The following is an 18258-nucleotide window of genomic DNA, read 5'->3' as shown; positions in this document are numbered from 1 at the left end:
CCTCTATCAGTCAAGCGCAAGCTTCACCAACTTACTGTCTGTCAGACAAGAAATCGACACCTGGCAAGACCTTACCTTCCAACAATTCCAAGGAAGCACCACCACCAGTGGAGACGTGAGAGATCTTGTCAGTGACACCGTACTTCTTAGCAACAGTAGCGGTATCACCACCACCGATGATAACAGTGTTACCAGCTTCAGAGGACTTGACAACTTCGTCCAATAGAGCCTCGGTACCAGCAGCGAACTTCTCGAATTCGAAGACACCTGGTGGACCGTTCCAGACAATGGTCTTGGCCTTTGCGACAGCAGCGGCAAACAACTTTCTGGATTCTGGACCACTGTCCAAACCTTGCCAGCCAGATGGAATACCTTCCTTCTCGCTGACGATCTTGGTGTTTGCGTCTGGGGAGAAAGCGTCACCGGTGACCCAGTCAACAGGCAAGACAAGTTCGACGTTGTTAGCCTTAGCCTTTTGGACCAATTTTGGAACGATTTCAGCACCAGCTTCGTCGTAGATGGAGTCACCGATTTGAGTGTTGTCCATCACCTTCTTGAAGGTGAAAGCCATACCACCACCAATGATGATGGAGTCGACCTTGTCCAATAGGTTGTCGATCAATTGGATCTTGTCAGCAACCTTGGCACCACCCAAGATAGCCAAGAATGGTCTAACTGGGTTTTCCAAAGCCTTACTGAAGTACTCCAATTCCTTACCCAACAAGAAACCGGCAGCACGTTCTGGCAAGTCGAAACCGACGATGGAAGAGTGAGCTCTGTGAGCGGTACCGAAAGCGTCGTTGATGTAGACGTCAGCCAAAGATCTCAATTCCTTTCTGAACTTGGCAACGTCTTCAGGAGAAGCCTTGACCTTCTTACCGTCGACCTTCTTGGAACCTTCTTCCTCAATGTGGTAACGCAAGTTCTCCAACAAGATGACGGAACCTGGCTTGGAAGCGTCAACAGCCTTGTTGACCTCTGGGCCAACACAGTCATTCAAGAAGGTAACTGGCTGGTTCAATAGCTTTTCCAATTCAGCAGCAACTGGCTTCAAAGAGTATTTGTCGTTTCTCTCGCCGTTTGGTCTACCCAAGTGAGAAGCCAACACAACGTATCTTGGGTTTTGCTCCAAAACGTACTTGATAGTTGGCAAAGCAGCAACAATTCTTTGGTTGGAAGTGATGGTCTTACCGTCCAATGGAACGTTGAAGTCAACTCTGATGAAGACACGCTTGTCCTTTAGGTTCAAGTCCTTAACAGTCAACTTAGAAGATAGAGACATTGTGATTCTTTTAATTTGAGCTTTAATGTTTTTTGTTATTAACAAAATACACTGGTTCTACTAAAAGAAGAGTGATAAACCAAAGATACTATCAAGATGTTCAATTAAGTGCAACTGAGTTATCGCTCAGTTTATATATCAAATTAATTCCAATTCAAAAAGAAAGCTACATGCACTTGGTGGTGTTGAAAAATCGAATAAAGTGGAACCAACAAGAAAAAATAACACGATATGTATGCTTCAGTGGTAAAGAAGGTAACATGATGGTGCAGCAACTAAACCTGCTCCAGTTAGCAGGCGCACTGACTACGAAAAAATTGCTTGCGCTACCTCATGGGCAGACACAATCGACTCAATTCCCGTCGGCAGCAATCCTGCCTGGAAGGAAGCAGTGGTGAGACAGAGAGAGATTTCATGTGTGTGGTTTTGCAAATGGTCTCCGAGTCACCAAAAAAAATGCCATGCAAGGAAGTTCCACAGTTTACGACACTAATCTAACGCCTAATACGCGAATCACCGCATAGACAAGCCCTAACACTTTTGACTTCCAGGCGGCAATTCCCATTCCTGACTGAAGTAGCTGGTTTGTTGCTAGTTGGTCGCCAACTGAAGGTTACATCGAGCAGCCAGCCAAACGACGGTGTGAGTTCTTGTTATTGGTGTGTTCCTTTGAATAGGCTAAAATAGTGGAAGCTGGAAGTGGATGCAATCGAAACAGGAAGTCCGAGATTTTCCGTTAGTGGGGGCTTTGAAAATGAAAATAGTGGTATCCCAGAATCGAAGACAAGGTGTGTGGGTCTTGGTCATGTGACGTTTGTGAGTAAACGGTGATGTCTTGTTACCCGGCTGCCCGGCTGAGTGGGGCAAGATCGGATAATATGGCTGAAGTATGAGCGTGGGCGGTATAGCTAGTATGATACAGGTAGGGAGACGATAGTGACTGTACATTGGCGGCCAAAACTCTTCGCTGTTAGATCTGTTCTGTGGAAGTCAATGTTATTGGGATGAAAGGTCAACGATCGCTACATATTATTGTCATTGCTTTCATTTGCGCGTTTGTTCTATGTCACCCCGTTAATGCTATTAAGGAGACAGGAAGAACAACTTTGGTAGGTAGCGCTTTGTCAAATGGTGGCAGGTCCACAGACGATGATGGAAAGTGCCCGCCTTGCTTCAACTGCATGCTGCCGATTTTTGAATGTAAACATTTTTCCGATTGTAATCCGAATACGGGGAGATGCGAGTGCCTAGAGGGGTTTGCAGGTGACGATTGTTCGATCCCAGTTTGTGGAGGTCTTTCGGATGATAATAGCAGAAGACCACAACGTTCTAATGAGACCAATACTTGCGATTGTAAACCCGGATGGGGTGGTATTAACTGTAACGTGTGTGAGGAAGATTTCGTTTGTGATGCGTTTATGCCCGACAAGGATTGGAAAGGTACCTGCTATAAGAATGGGATGATCGTCAACAAGCTTTACCAAGGCTGTAACGTTACGAACGAAAAAATCTTGCAAATTTTGAAGGGACAGATACCGCAGGTCACCTTTTTCTGCGACAGGAAGAAGAAAGCTTGTAACTTCCAGTTTTGGATAGACGAGTTGGAGAGTTTTTACTGCGGACTGGACAACTGTTCGTTCAGTTACGATTTGCAGAGTAATTCTTCCCACTATCAGTGTGAAGATGTTAAGTGCAGATGTATTCCGGATGCAATGCTGTGTGGTGCCCACGGTTCTATTGACATATCTGAATTTCTGAGCGAGACCATCAAAGGCCCGGGGGACTTTAGTTGCGATCTACAGACAAAGGATTGTAGATTCACGGAACCCTCGATGAATGAATTGATCGAAACTATTTTTGGGGACCCGTACATTACTCTACGCTGCGAATCAGGTGAATGTTTGCATTACAGCGAGATCCCTGGCTATGAACCACCATCCAAGGACGTTGTCATGTCCTGGCGTGCAAAAATAATACTAAGCTTGACTTCTGTCTCGTTGTTGGGCCTGATCACATTCGTGTCTTTCTATATCTCCAAATCTCCTCTTTTTAAGAATGGTACTATCCATCTAGTTGAGGATGGTTCGAATGATGAAAGCTTTTTGAAGTCGGACAAGGTCGCAACGCTGAGTTTTGAAAATATTGCATATGGCATCAACAACTCTAAGGGGTATGAGGAGATTCTGAATGGTATCAGTGGCGCTGTGAAACCAGGTGAAATAATGGCGCTCCTTGGTGGTTCGGGCGCTGGTAAAACTACCTTGCTGGACATTTTAGCAATGAAAAGAAAGACGGGCCAGGTAAAAGGCAGTATCAGAGTTAATGGATCCGATATCTCGCGCAAGGATTACAGCAAATTGATCGGATTTGTTGATCAAGATGATTACCTGTTACCAACTTTAACAGTTTACGAAACAGTTCTAAATAGTGCTCTGCTTCGTTTGCCCAGAGCACTTTCCTTTGCTGCTAAGCAGTCGAGAGTCTATCAGGTGCTAGAGGAGTTGAGAATTTTCCATATTAAGGATCGTGTAATTGGGAATGATTTCGAAAGAGGCATCAGCGGAGGAGAAAAGAGACGTGTCTCCATCGCTTGCGAATTGGTTACTAGTCCATTAGTACTTTTCTTAGATGAGCCGACTTCTGGTCTCGATGCTAATAATGCCAACAATGTGGTGGAATGCTTGGTCAGATTGGCCAAGACCTACAACAGAACCCTAGTGCTATCGATCCATCAACCGAGATCGAATATCTTTCACTTATTTGACAAATTGATTCTATTAAGCAGTGGGGAGATGGTCTACTCCGGGGAAGCGATTCGGGTAAGTGAATTCTTGAGGAATAATGGTTATCAATGCCCATCAGACTACAATATAGCAGATTACCTGATAGACATAACATTTGAATCTGAGGGGAGGAAAAAGAAGCCAGACGTGAGCTCATCGAATGAAGACGTGGAAATTTCGGCCGGGCTCTTCAGCCCGTCCTCTAAGAATAATGGTCTGCATGCGGCCCTGGATGACAGAAATGCATCAGTAGGTTCTTTCAATCAACGTGAGTGGGAGCATCTAGCAGGGCACCGAGATGAGATTAGGAACCTTCTAGCAGAAAGTGTGGACCCTCAAGGCGAAACTCTCGGCTCCATGAATACGAAACTTCTCAACATTAGGTTCAAGGAAGGTCCGTACTATGCCGAACTTAAGCAGGAGATCGACACGATAGATGCCAATCATCAAGAGACCTCAATCGAGTTACCCTCTACCCTAAAAGCGGCATCATTCTTCCAGCAATTGTCGATTCTATGTTCAAGATCGTTCAAGAACATTTACAGAAATCCAAAGTTGTTACTAGCAAACTACCTGCTGACTATAGTACTTGGTTTGTTTTTGGGGACCCTCTACTACGATGTATCGAACGATATCAGTGGCTTCCAGAACAGGATGGGGCTTTTCTTCTTCATTTTGACGTATTTTGGGTTTGTCACTTTCACCGGTTTGAGCTCTTTCGCGATGGAAAGGATCATTTTTATCAAGGAACGGTCCAATAACTATTACAGCCCTGCGGCCTATTTCATCAGTAAGGTCTTGAGTGACGTTCTACCTTTGAGAGTTGTCCCACCAGTTTTACTGGCTTTAGTGGTTTATCCTCTGGTGGGTCTCAATATGAAAGGTCAGGCTTTTCTCATCTTCATCGGAGTCCTTGTTATGTTCAATTTGGGTATATCACTGGAAATTTTGGCTATCGGGATTATCTTCGAGGATTTGAACAACTCGATTATTTTTAGCGTCCTTATTTTATTGGGATCACTGTTGTTCAGTGGTCTATTCATCAACACGAAAGATATCACCAACATGGCATTCAAGTACTTGAAGAATCTCTCGCTATTCTACTATGCCTACGAATCGCTATTGATCAATGAAGTGAAGAATTTAACATTGAGAGAGACAAAGTATGGTCTGAAAATTGAGGTTCCCGGTGCCACTATTTTGAGCACTTTCGGTTTCGTTGTTCAGAATATGATACTCGACGTTAAAATATTGTGTCTGTTCAACGTTGTGTTCCTTTTGATAGGCTACTTGGCTTTAAAACTCATCGTCGTGGAGCAGAAGTAGTGTTGTGAACCGTCAAGCAGGTATTTGTGTTTTACACTCGAAATTTGTTGAGAAAGTAAAGCTATTACCCGATCCGTTTTGTGTATATCAACTACTTTGATGTTTAAATCAGGCAACGGCGTAGAGGAGCAACTCTAAGCTTCGACTAGAGAAAGGCGTGTTGCTGCCAAACTACGCACGGTACATTGGCCAAGAAAGGTTGCTCGTGCCAGCAATACCCTTTACAAAGACACGTAATCTGATTCACTCGCCGAGTGCACATTTTCAACATTAACGTGCTGCACACTTCAGTAACCAATCTTGTTCAGATCGCGTTCTACCAATGTAGTCTCTTCACACGGCGATTAGCAGTAATCGATCCTGTTCAAGATCAAGAATGAAAAAGCCATGCGATGAGCTAGAATGCTATCATTGAGACAAAAAGACCATAGAAGAACAAAGATGGATACCCTGTTAGGAGCTTCGATCGAGCTCTCTGACAGCGCAAGAGATTTACATACAAAGATGCTGGCAGGAGGAATTGGAGCAATGTTCACACAGCCGGAGTTGCAGACTCATTCTGGATTGAGCTCGTTAAATGACCTTATGACCATTGTTCAGGAGCTGCTGGACAAAAACCTCATCAAACTGATCAAGCAAAACAATGAGTTGAAATTTCAAGCGGTAGAGGTCGTGGAGGCCCAAAAAAAGTCCGCGATGTCTGCGGAGGAAGCATTAGTATATTCATACATCGAGGCAAGCGGCAGAGAGGGCATATGGACCAAGACCATCAAGGCAAAGACCAATCTCCACCAGCACGTTGTGCTGAAATGTCTCAAAAGTCTGGAATCGCAAAGATATGTCAAGAGTGTCAAGAGTGTCAAATTCCCAACAAGAAAGATCTACATGCTTTACAATTTACAGCCCTCCATAGACGTCACTGGAGGCCCCTGGTTCACAGATAGCGAGCTGGACGTCGAGTTCATCAATAGTTTACTAACAATTGTTTGGAGGTTCGTCTCGGAACGCACATATCCAAATGGATTCAAGAACTTCAGCCAGGGCAACAAGGAGAAACTGTATGCTCCACACGTTAAGAATTACTCTACAACTCAGGAGATATTAGACTTTATCACAGCTGCACAAGTGGCCAATGTCGAGCTAACCACTGCCAATATCAGATCCCTCTGCGACGTGCTGGTATACGATGACAAGCTGGAAAAAGTCACTCACGATTGTTACAAAGTAACGCTTGAGAGTGTTCTGCAAATGACGCAGAGTGGTGTGACTTCGGCAAACGATCAAGAAGCAGAGTTCTCAATTTTCGATTACTTTAATGTCATCAATCCGTCTCAAGGTGAGAAGGAAGCGGTATATATCGATGAATGGCCTCTTTAAAGTATCCTCATCGACTTGCCCCCCCTTCAATCTCTTTCTGCCGTCAAAAAGAGAAAAAATGCGGGACGCCAGTAGATTTAAGCGTAACAACCACAAACAGTCAATACATAACGACCGTTTCTATAGAGCAAGGACCTTCATAATGACTACCACAGGACGTGCTACAAGATTTTACGACAGAATGAGGCAAGTGCTGAGCAGATCTGAAAGACAGACGCAACATCATCGATTTAGAAGATGGAAGAACCAACAACAAGCCAAATCAAGTTCTCCAGCCGAGATGAACCAGACCGCTGCCTCCATCGGCAGTCCTACTCAACAGGATGACAAGCTTGGTTGTATGATGGTTGAAATGCATATACAGAGTCGAGTATCGGCCACAAAACATTTAGCCGCCCAGGGCGAAGCAGGGCATAAAAAGTTAGGGCGCAAAAAGCGCTCCAGCACGCGCCGTGCAACAGGTGAACGTGAAACGCAAAGCATTAGATCGCAAAACGAACAGATTGTCAGTGACCTTCTGAGGACGATTGATGAATATCTAATCATGCACAACGGTCAGTATTATTAACCAAGAGGTAATCGGAAATGATCGACGGGACATTTTCGAAACCCGATTAAACGCCGGGATCCCGGAAGCGGCTCCGGAAGGCATAGTTCCGTGGCACGGCCTTTTTTATTTTTTTTGTGGCGACCAGGGAACGACGGGCCGGCAACCTTGGCATCAGGCCAAGCTTGGCATCGCGACGGCAACATATGCCCATGCGGGACCCGGGGGGAAAAGGAAGCAAGCAGCAAGTCAGGCAGCCGCGGCAGGATGGTGGGTAGTTTGTCGGCTGTTGGATCGGTCAGATGTTCGAGATGGATGAGGCTTTCTGCCTCGTAGAGCAGTAGAGGGTCCCGCAGGGTCCAAGTTTATCGGTGACCTGACTAGGTGTTGTGGTAGCATATCAAGGAATTTGAGTCAGCAATCTAGTGCAATGGAAGAGGAGTAACCAGCTTATACGAGTGGGTGGTGAGATTGTTACACAAAAAAACTTGTGTATAAAATGGGTCAAGCGTTTCGGAGTTCAATCGAGTTGCAGACACAAATACACATCTTAGCACTACATCAAACAATTAATAGAAAGCAAAAATCTAACAATGTCTGACAAGGAACAAGTTAGTCACAACACCGATCTAGACCATCAAGCTACTGGTGTTGATCCACACGATGCAGAAGTTGGTCAGATCTACAGTGCTGGTGATAATAACGAATACATTTTTATTGGACGTCAAAAGTTTTTAAAGAGCGACCTATATGAAGCGTTCGGCGGTACGTTGAATCCTGGTTTAGCTCCACCTTCGTTACACAAATTCGCCAATCCTGCTCCTCTAGGTTTATCGGCTTTCGCTTTGACCACTTTTGTGCTATCTATGTTCAACGCAAGAGCCATGGGGATCACAGTGCCTAACGTTGTTGTGGGTTTGGCAATGTTTTACGGTGGCCTTGTTCAGTTGATTGCAGGCATTTGGGAAATCGCGCTCGAGAACACTTTTGGTGCTACCGCGCTATGTTCATACGGTGGATTTTGGTTAAGTTTCGGTGCTATTCACATCCCATGGTTTGGTATCTTGGGGGCCTACGAAGGAAATGAAAGCGATCTCAAGAATGCTTTGGGATTCTATCTGCTTGGATGGTCTATTTTCACCTTTCTTCTGACAGTTTGTACCTTGAAATCCACCGTTATGTTCTTTGCACTGTTTTTCTTCCTTGCGGTCACCTTTCTGCTGTTGTCCATCGGTGAATTCGCAGGTAAAGTTGGCGTCACCAGAGCGGGTGGTGTGCTTGGTGTCATTGTGGCTTTTATTGCCTGGTACAATGCCTACGCGGGTGTTGCTACAAGACAGAACTCTTACATTTTGGCTCGTCCATTTGTTTTGCCAACAAACGAAAGGACTATCTTTTAACCTTAAGAATGAGACGCAATCTAACGCTGTGCGTATTGCGTCCACTTTCTCAGTATAGTTGATGCTAGAGACTTAAATATTCAAAAGACATGACATGACCAATAAACTTTACTAGCGACTCTCTTTTGTGACGCTGGCACCATTTTCGCTACTCGACCGCCGAACCTACCCCTCTTCATCTTATTTCTTTTTTCACTAGAGACATCCGGAGGGATGGCTTCGGAGTTAGCGATTTCTTCCCCGCATGTGCTCAACAGATCGCTCTTCCGTTGCTAGTGATGACGTACTGTCGTTAAAGAACGAGTTGTTGAGCCGATCGGCTACTATCGTATATATTAGGTAAAACCACCAGATCCGATAATTTTCATACTCCGATTCAGTGAAGTTTTGCTTGTGCTAGCCGCTCCATTTGATGTACCGTGGTAGGGCTTAGCATGCTACCATAAACTGCTTCAGTCGGTCTTTGGTTTGAGAGATCGCTTTGGAGAATATTTGGGCGGGATCGCACCAGAGTAGATTTCGTGCCCATTTCTCCTAGTTTAGAATAGTCAAAGCTTCTGCAGCTTGCAGGGTCTTGGTTAGCAAATAAAACAAAGCCCTATCTCATTGTTCAGTCAGTATCACGCAATTATCTCCTAAGAGGCCGTGAACTTTCTGAACATAGCATCATACCAACATAATAAGCTATCCTAAGTTGTAAAGATCTCTAGGCTGACCGGACAGCCTCCAACTGATGTGAAACGCTTATGAATTGGACTTCTCATTCATGGTGATGTTCACATCCGTACACCGCTTACTAAGGCGTATGTGTCTCAACCCAGGGGAACAAAACCAAAGGAAAAAGGAGCCACTAGCGGAATATTTCATCTCATGAAGAGGCGCAAAGATAGAGTCCATTGGGTGCATTGAACACTGGTAAGAGGGTCTTAGCTTTGTCATCATGAGTTGGGAAGGTTTTAAAAAGGCTATCAACAGGGCGGGGAACAGTGTCATTGTCAAGGACGTGGACAAAACCATCGATAAGGAGTATGATATCGAGGAACGTCGTTATAAAGTGCTTCAGAAGGCAGGTGAGGCCCTACAAAAGGAAGCTAAAGGATACCTGGATTCCATAAGAGCTGTAACGGCATCTCAAGTTACTGTCGCCGAGGTGATATCCAACTTGTACGATGACTCGAAGTATATAAGCAGCGGTGGCTACAACGTCGGTAACTATTATCTGCAATGCGTTCAAGACTTTGACTCCGAGACTGTAAAACAATTGGATGGACCATTCAGAGAGGCAGTGCTGGACCCCGTATCGAAGTTCTCCGGCTATTTCAAAGAAATCGACGAGGCTATCAAGAAGAGAGAGCATAAAAAACAGGATTATGACGCCGCTAAGGCAAAGGTCCGTAGACTGGTTGACAAACCAGCTAAGGACGCTTCAAAGCTGCCAAGATCCGAAAAGGAACTCGCATTGGCTAAGGATATCTTCGACAATTTGAACGAGCAACTAAAGCAGGAGTTACCTCAACTCATTGCGCTGAGAGTTCCTTACTATGATCCAAGTTTTGAAGCATTGGTAAAAATTCAACTGAGATTTTGCACAGACGGATACACTAGACTCGCTCAAATTCAACAATACTTGGATCAGCAATCAAGAGATGATTATGCTAATGGTTTGCTAGATGATAAGATAGCTGATCTGTTGCAGCAGATGCAAAGTCTGGATATCTGCTCTTTGGGCTTCAAATGAGTGTGACAAAAAGCTCATCTCTGAGTCTATGATCGCTAGTCTAGACTGTCATATTCAATTACGTTTAAAACACAACTAATGCAATCATACTGGGATTACACTTTGAGTGGTTTCTCCATTTCTTTACTATTTACTGATTGTATTCGAATATATACTCATTTTTCGTTGCTCGAGACGATCCTAAACGGACACTACCCCAAATTGCCGTAATTGAGAGGCATCCTTTTATGAGAAAATCTGTCTCTACGGTTATTCACGAATCTCAAGCTCGTCTCCTCTTTGTTGCTGTCACTCGTCTCAGTGCTGAATATCAGATCTTCGCTGCCCACGTAAAGCATATCCATGATGTTCCCGAAGCCAACAACGACAGCTTTGACACCGAATTTACTCAGCGGGCCTAATCTGTCCGTTACTAATCCAGTTACGCCTACCGGTATCTTGTGAAATAAAATCTTTCCACCAGCAGACATCGTCCAACCTTCCCAAATATTATGGATGAGATGGGATCCGGAATGAATATCACTGAATTCCTGTTTGCTGTTCTTTCTTTGTTGTAAGGCAACTCCATCGTGCACTAGGCTTCTTGTCATGCTTGAAGAGCCAGCCTTCGAGGACTCAAGCATTTGTGGCACTTTACGTATGCCGATTAACATGTTACTATCTGTAACACACCAGTCTTCTATATCGTATAGGTAATGCACGGTCTCAACGGCAGATTCCATTCCTAAACAACGGATTTCCCTCAAATCACGTTCAACTCTTAGGCATATACTAGTTTTAGTTCTGCTTTCTAGCTTGTAAGTGTGCATGGTAACGCGGTCAGATACTGCGTCCGTGTAAGCAATAGAGAACGAAGCTACCGATGCACTGCCACAGAACTTACAGTGAGTCGGGTTATCGTGAAATACACGAAGAGTGTTAGGTTTGAAGTGATCAATTTTAAACCTTTTAATAACAGTTCCGGTCTGAGCGTCTATAAGGTCAGCTGTTTTACCCAAAACACGCACAAGTAGCCCAACAAACTGAACCAGTTCAATCGTATTATCTGTTTCCCGCATGATTCCGGTCACATTATTATTTGACGTCGAATGGTTTGTTAGTTCGCATGTAACAGAGCGAGGTTTTAAGATTCGATCGTAATTGACCTTCAACTTATTTGGCCGCCATTTGTTATTCACAACGGTAGCAATATAAATATCTCCAGCCTCGTCGCATATAACCAGCCTGTCGTTCACTCTAGGAGATGATAGAACTTTGCAAGATGTCAGTCGATGCTTCGATGGAGTTAGCCTCTCGACTGCTAAGACACCGTCTTCTCGAATGCTGTATATCAAGCCCATAGAGGTCACGAAAACCAGTTCACTCATTTCATCTCCTTCATTAGTCTTTTTGTTGGGATTTTCATAAGTAGTATCGAGTCCCCCAGCCACTACTGGCACATATTCAGATGAAACCGACTTAACTTTTCCAACGCTAATTTCGCTTTGTTTTGTAGAGTTTTGAAGCCGCTTCTTTTTGAAAGCAGGTACTGTAATTTTCCTGAAAAGAGCTTCCAAAAGGTTTGCTTTGAGCACATTACTGTCCGCTAAATCCTTGAGCTTTACCTCCCATATGAACTTCATATCCCTTCTGGACCAAGTAGATATGTTTCCATTCTTCCCGAAAAAGGCAACAAGGTTTCCATCATTGCTCAAAAGCACTTTAGAAAGTGGCCAAAATTTGCGTTCTAAAGGGATTTTTGTTGGAGCTGGAACTGGGTTCACTAAAGGAGACCATACAAATACTTTGTGATCTAAACCAACGGAAACGATAAAAGGCGCCTTCGATGTTGTAATTCTCATTATATCCAGCCCGTGGCCATTCCTGTAAAGCTCTTTCATATGGAATTGATCTAGATTTGCGAGGTTCACCTCCTTTGTCGGCCCAGATTTGATGCCTGCATCATCCGTCTTCTTTGCAGCTAAGAAATCGGAGACATGCTCGATCCTTGAGTCGATAAATAAGCCGGCTTTGCTTGTTTCAGAGCTTGCTACTAATTTCTGTAATCCCAGCAAGGTACAGCATAGTACCAACACGATTAGGGCGGCAAACTGAAGGGCATAGGAAAAGTCCACTTTATAGAAAAAGTCCGATGACATTAAATCAGATTTATCGTTCAAGAGTTCTGCTAATACTCTACTGCTTTCGGACTGAACGACTGATACTGGACTCCATATGGAAAGATCTACCACCTGGAGTTTGTTTACATTTGAATTGTCCGGAGAGAAAGCTCTTTCGGCGATGAAATGCAGGTCAAGGCCAACTTTTGGCTGTGGGGAGCGAAGGGATGTGTATTGGGACCATGCATGTGACAGAAGCTTGCGAAATAATGAACTCGAAGATTGAGCCAGAGAAAATCTCATGTTACAGAGGAGCAGATACGAAGCAACGATTATGATGGTTATTTCACTAGAGGTCATTATCTGGAAAACCTGCTCATAACCGAAGTGATTAAATTTTGGTGCAACGTCGGCATCTAACAGCAGATCATCGTGACTACTCTTCTCGGCTAGAATATTATCGCCACGTCCTCTCCAATCCAGGCTTATTATAGCGATGAAAAAAGAGCAATTCAAAAGTTCATTCAGCCACAAGGAAAATAGGATGAAATGAGTGGCTTTGCCACCGAACGGAATCATAACCGCCATTGCAACAGAGAATAACACCAGAAGTTTTAACCATTTAAATTGCGAAGCTGAAAGACGGAAGATAAAGCCGCGCTCAATTTCTGACGATCCAAGCACAGTTGAGGATGTGCCGGTACTTTTGGCTTCGACAGAGTGCTGTCCTGAAAGGCTTTCTTTAGTGCTATCCTCCGATAAGCTTCGTATCGCTCTAAGGAATGAATTCATCGAAAACAAAATGATCGGCCAGCAAAGCAGTCGAGTGGGAATAATATCATCGGATCCTTTGAACAACAGTTCAGTTACAGTGATGGATGACGCTATCACTAAAGTTAATTGTGCTATCATTGCAACTGACATGCCGATAACCGATCTGACCGAATTTCTGAGCATCTTCATAGAAAGGAAGAAATGCAAACACAACGACAAATACACCAGCGATAGAGCGATGTTCCAATTCTTACCAATCCTTATCACAAAAACGCGAAATCTTTGGAGCGCTTCAAACTTGGATGTGCTATTCGCCTGTCGTGGTTCCAGAATATGGAATGTTGTCACATTGGATATGGAGTTGAGGCGTGCTATGTTTTCTTGCAGTAAGCGCTGGACTTCAGGGAGGTCGCTACCATCTGTAAATAATGAGATCAAGCAGCCTGCAGCTGATGAAATCAAACCATTGACCTTCCAGGTCTCCAGAAGGGAGTATGGTGGAATTAAAATGTGTTTCGCATTGATGGTTTGTAGCGGAACCTTATCCTGATACAGTATATCTAAGGAGTGGTCCCATATCCTGAAGAAAGAATTCAGAGCCACATCCTGCGGAAAACCATCTATGAGCTTATTTTGAAATGCCATATATTCTAGGAGACTTCTTTTTTCAAGTATATTGTGGTTTTCATCAATCGACCGAACCAAGATCGGTATCATTGTGAGATTGCGAGTTTGCAAACCTTCGACCCCAACAGATTCGCCGTCCCAGGCTTCCACTCTGCTCAAGTAGCCGCTGGTAGGCCATGTTATAGTTAAATTTGAAAGAGTGTGGTAGGAAAAGCTAGAGAGTATTAATAACGGCAGAACAATATTAATTTGCGGGCGTCTCACCACTTTAGCGATCCAAGCACATAGTCGGTCACGCAATACCAGCCCAAATTTTGCCTTGTAGTTCTTTCTTCTGTCAGGATTTCGCATTTGGCTAAGTGCCAGATCTTCACCAGTTTCCCGGGCTCAAACAGATCTTGAACCTGACTAAAATTCGAAGCAAGAGCTATCGATTGAGTAGTTTGATTCGCTTTTATCGGCGTTGAAAACCTCTGAATTATCTTCGTTTGGAGTCTTGACAAGTTTAGTGAGGGCCGCTGAGCGTTGATGCTGGGTGATGATGAAAGTAACTATATACGTGGAAATCAACAACTTTTGATGTTTAGTAATGAAGAATCAAAGTAGATAGAATAGACTTCTTTTCATCTTTTGAACATAGCTGTTCCAGTCAAGTCCCTCTCATTCGCTTGTCTCGAGTGCACTTATCTCCCGGCCTGTTTATCCGCTCAACTGACCGCGTTAGTATTATATCCGAGTCGTTATCGCGCATGTCCGGACGATATTGAGAACTATGACCTTAACTGATTGATCCTGCGCATATGGGGGAACATTTGATGCCAAATAACTGCTTTTGATCTTACGACAAACCGTCTTCGAGCTCCTTTTGCTGAGCGACCGTAGAAATATGAATTTGAGAGGGAAAGACAGCGGTAGCTAGGACATGTGGATACGCTCATCCATCACTGGAAATCTCTTCTTGGCCTGGAAAGTTGCTGTCACACTCGTCCTTGAGCTTTAACATTCGATGTCTGACTCTTACAACGTGGCTAGCACTTCGCCTTATCCACGTTTCCGAAGTCAGCGGCCAAAGATCTCAAACCGAGGTGTTCGTTGAAACTAACTGTTTCTCCGAAATGAACGGATTTCGACTGCCGTGCGTGATGTTGGTCACTTCATTGCGTGACCATCATTGCAGCACTTAATCTCCCTGCCCCATTCACTGTTTAGAATCTGCTTTCCGCTGATTCGCCGGTGCGGAACAGGGTCCAGCATGGAATAAATAACGTTTCTGCATCGAGCTCTCTTCAAGTTTTCGATTGGCTCATAGCCGCCTTTTTCTTTTCTGCCTCGCAGGTACTTAGCAAAAAACTCATCATCTTTCTGAGCAACCCTCCACAGCTGGCGGCCGGTTCTCATGGCCATGTAAATAACACCACATGACCAGATATCCACTGGTCTTGGATCGAATTCTTCATGGCTGTATTCCTCGGGAGCGATATAAGGGCTTGAACCGCAAACACCGCCACTCAGATGAATATCCTTTTCCCATGCCATCTTGAAACACTCACTGTTGCCAAAATCAATGATTTTCAGAGTTCCTTGAGATGTGAGCAAGAGGTTCTCAGGCTTCAGATCTCTGTGGCAAACACCCATATCATGCATATAGACAACACCTCGTATTAGCTGTTTGAAAAAACAATCTGCCTCCAGGTATTCCAGTTTTCCTGCGGCGACAATTAATGTGAACAAGTCACCACCAGCACAATACTCCATAACTTCACAGTAATCACCCTTCGCATCCTGGAATAAATCAAATGTCATGATGATGTTTGTGTGACGCAGAGAGGATGAAATGCAAAATTCGGATGCTAGCCTTTTGGAAAATTTCGCAGCTGGTTCGTTAGATCGCCTCTTGAATTCCTTTACAGCATAAAGAATCTCCTTATTGTTACCGGTCGGTGAAGGATTCTTCTTGTGACAAATTCTAACCACGCCGAATGCACCTTTACCAAGAACTTCTTGGCAACGACCGTACTTCTCGGCAAAGCAGCGCGAGTCAAAGTTACTCAGCGCAGCGGAGATTGAAGTTGAAGAATCCGCTCCTGCCGCACTTTTGTACCATCTTTTCTCGCTGCCATCGGACGCTCCACTAAATGGCACCGATTCGCCACCATTCTCATTCATACTTGCCATTTGTCTCATCAAACCGGCGAACAGGGTTGGCGGATCTGTTCTATGTTGATTGCTATTCTTGGCGTCCACCATGATGTCGGGAACCGCAGACTTGGCCTGGCCACGTATCTTCTGAGCGCCAACCATATTCTTGAACATGCTGGTCAGCTTTTCCTGCCTCTTTGCGTTCTTCAAATGGTGCTCGTGCGAACCGTCTTCATGTACCACAAAACGACCGCATGCAGGCCCAGAAGAGCTAAGCGCCAACAGATTGGTGACACTGCCATGATTAGCAACGTTCACACTGGAGTGGTTGACCGATGGCTGCTTAGACTCATCTCTCACTTGAGAAGACGACCCGTTAGCTGTAGTCGGAGAGGTAGACGACAAAGACATGCCGGACATTGACGACCTTATTGACGACGAAGATGAGGAAGTCAGTGGCGAGATCACAGGCTTGCCACCGCTAACTGGCGAATGAGCCGCTACCAAACCAGAAGTCGGCAAGCCGCCCGCTTTTTTCGACTTGGCTTGACAGTTAGCGCTCGGCAGCGGATCCACCGTAAGAAGCTTTGGGGTAGTTTGATGTGTATCTGAAGCAACAGTGACAGATGATTTCGAACCTGTTCCAGCCCCAAACAGTCTTGCCATCTTCGACAGGGTATTCCTTCTCGACACCGTCGACGCAGAGCTCCTCTCAGCCTCTCTATTGGCAATCATCTCTTGCAGTTGATACGCCCTAAAACGTTCCTACTCAATATTTGTCAGGCGAAAGAAACACAAACACCACGTTTAGGACTCCTTAAAGCAGCCTCTAGCGAGGAAGATTCGCAGTAAGCCGTAAAGCCAAACGAAATAAGCCTAGTCTCCGTTATCAGACGACACGCAAAACAAAGAAGAACCTTCTTCCCGGTTTAATAAAGTAAAAGCGATGAGGTCTTATTGGCTCTGTTCGATTTGCCTTCAAATTTTTTAGTATGCGCCTTCACACGCTCTCTGAGGCACCTGACGAATAACAAGCAGAAGGTGAAAGAAAAAAAACCAGGCCACACAAGCCTCCTATAGACCCCAGTTCAGCCTCTGGCCTGCTTTCAATCCCGATAGCGTCTCCCAGGACTCAGAATTTATAGAATCTTACAAAGACAAGGTAAGAACGCATTTCATTCACTTTCTTGCGGATCGAAATCCCGGATCAGCATAGAATAGACACACAGAGATGGGGAAACCACTAAGAGGTGAAATCCCCATGTCCGCTTTCTCATGACAGAACTCTTGGAAAGTAAGCGTTTTCCCTACTACGGAGCAAGAGGTCTTGTTCGTTGCCCCCAGCTGGACGCTGGGCCCGCACTGCTCGCCCCAAGAAACAAAGCTCTTCGTCAAACGCGACCAGAGAAGGGGAGAAAGGACAAATTGTTACTTGGGTCGGGTAACGCTTGTCTTGTCCTTTTCACGTGTCTCCTTATTCGATTTTTGCAGTTAACGTATCTTGGCGCTGACGCCTGCTGCACTTCACAGTTTGTTTGAGGTTGAGTCAATTAGAGTTGATTGTATTAGCTTTGAAAGGAAATTCTTTTCCGTGAAGAAAATTCCCTGTTTGGGACGATTAGAATTCGGATTTCCTGATCATGAGCTTCGATCTGTTCTGACATAACTTCTTTTCATGTTTGCCTAGTACCCACGTAGGGAAATTCGCTCATTGGACGAGAGAAGTGCAATGAAATTGCATAACTTCGCCTGTGCATCAAGGCCAGCCTTTTGCGAAAAGCGGATGTCGCCTATGCAAAATAAGGAAAAAGCTTACGCGCCGTAGTCTAATCTAAAAGGCTAATAACCTAAACAGGGCAAAAAAAAAAAAAGGCGACGTAGGCGCAGCGTGGGAGCAGTTGTTACAGGCTACGGGATACGCAACAGACTAAAAAGGTAATTCGTCTTAGATGTTTCAGATCTCTGATCTGAAACGACTAGGAACCGGAAGCTGCATGTAGAATTGTGCGGCTCGCAAAGAATGCCAAGGCTTTAAGCTTGTAAGGTGGTTGTTGTTTCAGTGTTTCAAATTAAGCTGCCCAATCGGGCAAGAAACGTTAGTGTTTCAGCAGACGTTGCCTCAAGATTGCCATGCAAAGTGACGGTTTCCTGCGAAAATGTTTAAAG

At 44.6% G+C, this 18258-nt stretch overlaps 8 protein-coding genes across 8 annotated transcripts; 5 read left to right on the top strand and 3 right to left on the bottom strand.

The window, feature by feature from the left end:
- Window positions 1–31: 31 nt before the first annotated feature.
- PGK1 (phosphoglycerate kinase) lies at window positions 32–1282 on the bottom strand (the record flags this gene model as incomplete). The annotated part of the gene is made up of 1 exon (XM_037282918.1): window positions 32–1282. One exon carries the CDS (start codon window positions 1280–1282, stop codon window positions 32–34), a length of 1251 nt encoding a protein of 416 aa, XP_037138814.1.
- A 1004-nt stretch (window positions 1283–2286) lies between these two features.
- Window positions 2287–5391, top strand: ADP1 (putative ATP-dependent permease ADP1; the record flags this gene model as incomplete). Its single annotated transcript, XM_037282917.1, has 1 exon — window positions 2287–5391. One exon carries the CDS (start codon window positions 2287–2289, stop codon window positions 5389–5391), a length of 3105 nt encoding a protein of 1034 aa, XP_037138813.1.
- A 402-nt stretch (window positions 5392–5793) lies between these two features.
- On the top strand, window positions 5794–6768 carry RPC34 (DNA-directed RNA polymerase III subunit C34; the record flags this gene model as incomplete). The annotated part of the gene is made up of 1 exon (XM_037282916.1): window positions 5794–6768. One exon carries the CDS (start codon window positions 5794–5796, stop codon window positions 6766–6768), a length of 975 nt encoding a protein of 324 aa, XP_037138812.1.
- A 58-nt stretch (window positions 6769–6826) lies between these two features.
- On the top strand, window positions 6827–7336 carry HG536_0C03040 (uncharacterized protein; the record flags this gene model as incomplete). Its single annotated transcript, XM_037282915.1, has 1 exon — window positions 6827–7336. One exon carries the CDS (start codon window positions 6827–6829, stop codon window positions 7334–7336), a length of 510 nt encoding a protein of 169 aa, XP_037138811.1.
- A 572-nt stretch (window positions 7337–7908) lies between these two features.
- On the top strand, window positions 7909–8715 carry ADY2 (Ady2p; the record flags this gene model as incomplete). Its single annotated transcript, XM_037282914.1, has 1 exon — window positions 7909–8715. One exon carries the CDS (start codon window positions 7909–7911, stop codon window positions 8713–8715), a length of 807 nt encoding a protein of 268 aa, XP_037138810.1.
- A 940-nt stretch (window positions 8716–9655) lies between these two features.
- On the top strand, window positions 9656–10453 carry RVS161 (amphiphysin-like protein RVS161; the record flags this gene model as incomplete). Its single annotated transcript, XM_037282913.1, has 1 exon — window positions 9656–10453. The coding sequence occupies one exon, from the start codon at window positions 9656–9658 to the stop codon at window positions 10451–10453; it is 798 nt and encodes a 265-aa protein (XP_037138809.1).
- A 191-nt stretch (window positions 10454–10644) lies between these two features.
- On the bottom strand, window positions 10645–14304 carry HG536_0C03010 (uncharacterized protein; the record flags this gene model as incomplete). Its single annotated transcript, XM_037282912.1, has 1 exon — window positions 10645–14304. One exon carries the CDS (start codon window positions 14302–14304, stop codon window positions 10645–10647), a length of 3660 nt encoding a protein of 1219 aa, XP_037138808.1.
- A 798-nt stretch (window positions 14305–15102) lies between these two features.
- On the bottom strand, window positions 15103–16827 carry SAT4 (serine/threonine protein kinase SAT4; the record flags this gene model as incomplete). The annotated part of the gene is made up of 1 exon (XM_037282911.1): window positions 15103–16827. The coding sequence occupies one exon, from the start codon at window positions 16825–16827 to the stop codon at window positions 15103–15105; it is 1725 nt and encodes a 574-aa protein (XP_037138807.1).
- Between the last annotated feature and the right edge of the window lie 1431 nt (window positions 16828–18258).

Source organism: Torulaspora globosa, chromosome 3 (assembly GCF_014133895.1).
Source record: "Torulaspora globosa chromosome 3, complete sequence".
In the NCBI taxonomy this organism is placed as follows: domain Eukaryota; kingdom Fungi; phylum Ascomycota; class Saccharomycetes; order Saccharomycetales; family Saccharomycetaceae; genus Torulaspora; species Torulaspora globosa.
The sequence above is the reverse complement of the archived record's forward strand: the minus strand, read 5'-3'. Positions and strand labels throughout refer to the sequence as shown.